This window comes from Gymnoscopelus braueri (assembly GCF_963280865.1).
Source record: "Gymnoscopelus braueri genome assembly, chromosome: 7".
In the NCBI taxonomy this organism is placed as follows: domain Eukaryota; kingdom Metazoa; phylum Chordata; class Actinopteri; order Myctophiformes; family Myctophidae; genus Gymnoscopelus; species Gymnoscopelus braueri.
In genome coordinates this window covers 54,421,730-54,425,569 of record NC_137608.1, presented here as the reverse complement: position 1 = coordinate 54,425,569, position 3,840 = coordinate 54,421,730, and the positions used below count along the sequence as shown (strand labels likewise).

At 42.1% G+C, this 3,840-nt stretch overlaps 1 protein-coding gene across 1 annotated transcript; it reads right to left on the bottom strand.

The window, feature by feature from the left end:
* Positions 1-929: 929 nt before the first annotated feature.
* On the bottom strand, positions 930-3,592 carry LOC308089157 (E3 SUMO-protein ligase ZBED1-like; the record flags this gene model as incomplete). The annotated part of the gene is made up of 2 exons (XM_080433723.1): positions 930-1,972; positions 2,671-3,592. 2 exons carry the CDS (start codon positions 3,590-3,592, stop codon positions 930-932), a joined length of 1,965 nt encoding a protein of 654 aa, XP_080289849.1.
* Between the last annotated feature and the right edge of the window lie 248 nt (positions 3,593-3,840).

The window sequence follows — 3,840 nt, the reverse complement described above, 5'->3', positions numbered from 1 at the left end:
ATTCTGGATCATTTGGAGGGGCTTAAGTGCACAAGCCGGGAGGCCATGACAGTAGGGCTGGGCGATATGACCAAAATCTCATATCCCGATATAGCTCATTTTATATCCCGATACGATATACATCACGATATAGCACATTTTTGGTAAATTCAATTAATGAATAGTTCACATAAAATTGCAATGTGGAAATGCAGTTTGAAATGATATACTCAACAAATAAAGGTAGTAAGTACTAAATATTTGTTTTATTTAGAACCTGTTTTCCAAATTCCAAGCATGTATATTCATGCAAAAATATTTGTTGGTCATGATAACATCTGCCATTAAATGTATTCAACATGTAGCAGTAGCCTACTTCGTAAACGGTAACACCACCCAGACGTCTCAGCATCATCATGTTAGTGCAAGTTGCTCCAAGTATTCTTTGTTCTCTAGTCTAGAGAAGGCATTCTAGGCAATAGAAAACACTTAAGAACTGTGGTGAATATTGTGAATATTTGCCTAACAGTAACAAATATTGGTATTGGCCTATAAGAAATAACATATTGAACACTTCTTAGTTTTAAAGAGAATCGTGCAGGCCAGGCCAGGGCCAAATACCAAATAAACTTCCAAGTTTAAAGTGCAGCAACAAAATCAGGCTCACAATATAATTATACAAAATCTAACAAAAAACAAACAAACAAAAATAATACAGGCCTTGCCACCTTAGGCCTACTGGCCGAGCCCCTAAAATAAATAATATATCAAAAATCAAATGTAAACATGGAACCCTTCCAAGTTAAAGTGTAGCTGCAAATGGATCACAGAAATATTATACATATATAATATGAGGTACTGTAGGTATAATATATAAAGGTAAACAAAACTACTTCAATTAGCATGGATGGATTATGAAAACATCCAAACATTTGGCAAATCTCATGCTTCTACAGGTTCAGTGCTAGGAATACAAGCTGGTCAACTCTAGCTGGTTTCAGAGCTGACCTCTGGCATGTCACAATGTTCCCACTTGCACTGAAAGCCCGCTCTGAAGGGGAACTTGTGGCAGGGATGCAAAGATATTTTCTCGCTAGCTTGGCCACATGGGGGAAATGTGCCTCATTCGCCTTCCACCATTCCAGTGGATCTGTGTCTGGACCAGCGTCCAGTAAGAGATAGAGGGTGAGCTCATTTTCAATGGATTCTCTGCTTGAATGAGGGGCCGCTTGGCTTGGCTTTGCTGCTGTTTGAAAGTAGCTGCTCAAACTCTTCTTTTTTTTCTTAGCAGGAACCTCCTCTGGCTCTGGCTCATCCTGATCTCTGGCAGTGGCAGCTGACGGAAGGGGGACTGCCTCTGGCTCTTTTTGTTCGGCCACCAGCTTCTGCAGCTCTGCAGCAGCTCTTGTCTTGATGTAGTCCACCCTCTCTTGTTTGATGTATCTGGTTTTGAACCGAGGGTCAACAAGAGAAGCCATGTCAAGCAGCTCCTGGGTTTCCTGGTCATCATACTTCTCATTTAGGTATTTTAGTATGCCCTCTTTGATGTTCGTGGTGAGCTGAGTGTCACCATCCTGATGCTTGAGTATCTGGTTGTTGAACAGATGGAGGACGGGTTTCAAGTAGGAAACACTTGGGTAGAGCTCCCCAGACAAGGCATCCGTAAACTCCTTGAGAGGACCCAGTGCCTTGTTCATGGACTCCAGAACGTCCATGTCCTGCCAAGTTGGGACCAGGTGACGCACTTTCTTGTCGGCACGGAGAACCTGTGAGATAGCTTTCTCCTGCTCGAGCACCCTTTCAACCATCGCTTGCATAGAGCCCCACCTTGTAGGGGTTTCTGTGATCAGCTGATGACTGGGCAAGGGTGGCTTTTGCTCTGCTTGAGCTTTGGCCAGCTCCCGTCTTCTCTTCCATGAATTGGAGAAGGCAGCCACAATCTTCTTGCAGACGCCGACTGCTCGTTCCACCTGGTGTAGTTTCACACCCCTCCCTGTGGAAATAAAGGAGAAGTAAATGTAACGTTCTATACTTTTTAAAATATTACACTGTGTACAGGACAGGTAAAATGTATTAATTAATTACATGTTATGAATTTAATTTATTTATTCATATATATATTTTTTTTTTGTTTAGTATAGAGGTCCACACTGACATCATGACTTTACAAAATGATGGATTGGATGGAGGAGTATTCTGTATTTTTAGCTTTTAACTGGCTTTTAAATGCTCAGAAATATTGTAGGAGAATTTTGCCATTATGGCTGTTAATATAACTAAAATGGTTCCATAGTGATAGTCCATACATTAATCCTCTAATCCTCCACAGTGGTTCTCAAAGTGGATTTCAGGGACTATGTGGGTTCCTTTAGGCCGTCTAAATTGACCCATACAAGTCTGTAACTCTGACAGTATACAAATGGAACCAAATGAACCCTAACGTCAGAGTTAAGGGGAGACCTTCCTTGACACTGCTCTGTTCTAAGGTATTACTGTGTATTTATATGCATTTTTAAAAACAATATATGTATTAGCAATTTTCAATTAGGCTATACAAAACAACAATATGGCTCTTGTGTTAAAATGCCTATAAATGATCAAACAAAAACATACACATATACAATAAATGACATTATGAAAACAAAAAACAAAAATGTATAAGCATTTTTAGATCGATTTAGAGTTACTCACCAATGGCTAGATGAAGACGGTGGCCAAAACACTGCAGGCGTGTTGTATTCATCAGCTGAAGGGCAAGGATGTTGTTGCTGGCGTTGTCTGTGGTGATACATACGAGGCGATCCTCCTGCAGTCCCCACGACTCAAGGGCTTCAGTGAGACCTCTGGCTATCTCGACTCCAGTGTGGTCTTCTGGAAAATAACTTGTCTGTAAACACCGACTGCGGAGGTCCCAAGCTTGGTCGATGAAGTGTATCGTCAAGGCCATATATGGATGTGTCGTTCGGCTCGACCACATATCTGTTGTTGTAGCGTAGAACATTCCCTTGTGTATCTCCTCCTCCACTTTGGCCCGGCACTCATCATATAAACCAGGTAACACGACTTTAGTGATGTGTTTTCGGCTAGGCATTTCGTATCTAGGATCGAGTGTTTGCACCAACTCACAAAAGCCCCGTTTCTCGACCGTGTAGATTGGAGCCATATCTTTACAGATGTGCTTGACAACGGCAGTAGTTATGTCCTTCCATCTGCGGGAGGTATGGCTATATGGTGTGCCACGGGTAAACGACTGTTCCAAAGTCTGCGTCTGGAGTTGTTTCTTCTTCTTCTTAACGTCAACGTTACTCCCGCCGGCTTTTGCTGCTTTTTCTCGTTGACTCTCTCTGTATTCTTTGTCATGATTCTTTCTCAGGTGATAAAATAAGTTAGTCGTGTTGGAGTCCGGTGATGGGACCGGGCAGCGGCATACTTTACAAACTACTGTGGTCTGGTCCGTGTCGGTCTTTTTAAATCCAAACCACATCCATGCGACAGAAGTTCCCCCTTTTTTAGGTACAAGCTCCTCGGTTTGTGTTGGCTGGTCATCTTGTTGATCCTCTTGTTGTTGTTGCGAATTAGTACTGTTACCCTGGTCAGCTACGTCTTCCTCCATAGTTGTTTGTTTTGTTTATGCTTTAGCAGCGTGCGTCCCTGGGCATGCCGTATGTCGCGTCGGTGACGTAAATACTGCCGTAAAGCGTGTTTTGCGACATTTTGCGATATAAACGATAGAGCTTCATATTAAACGATAGACATTTTCTATCGTCCAGACGATACATATCGACATATCGCCCAGCCCTACATGACAGAGTGATTTAAATTATATATATATTTGGCCGCGGAACCCTATCTCAATATATT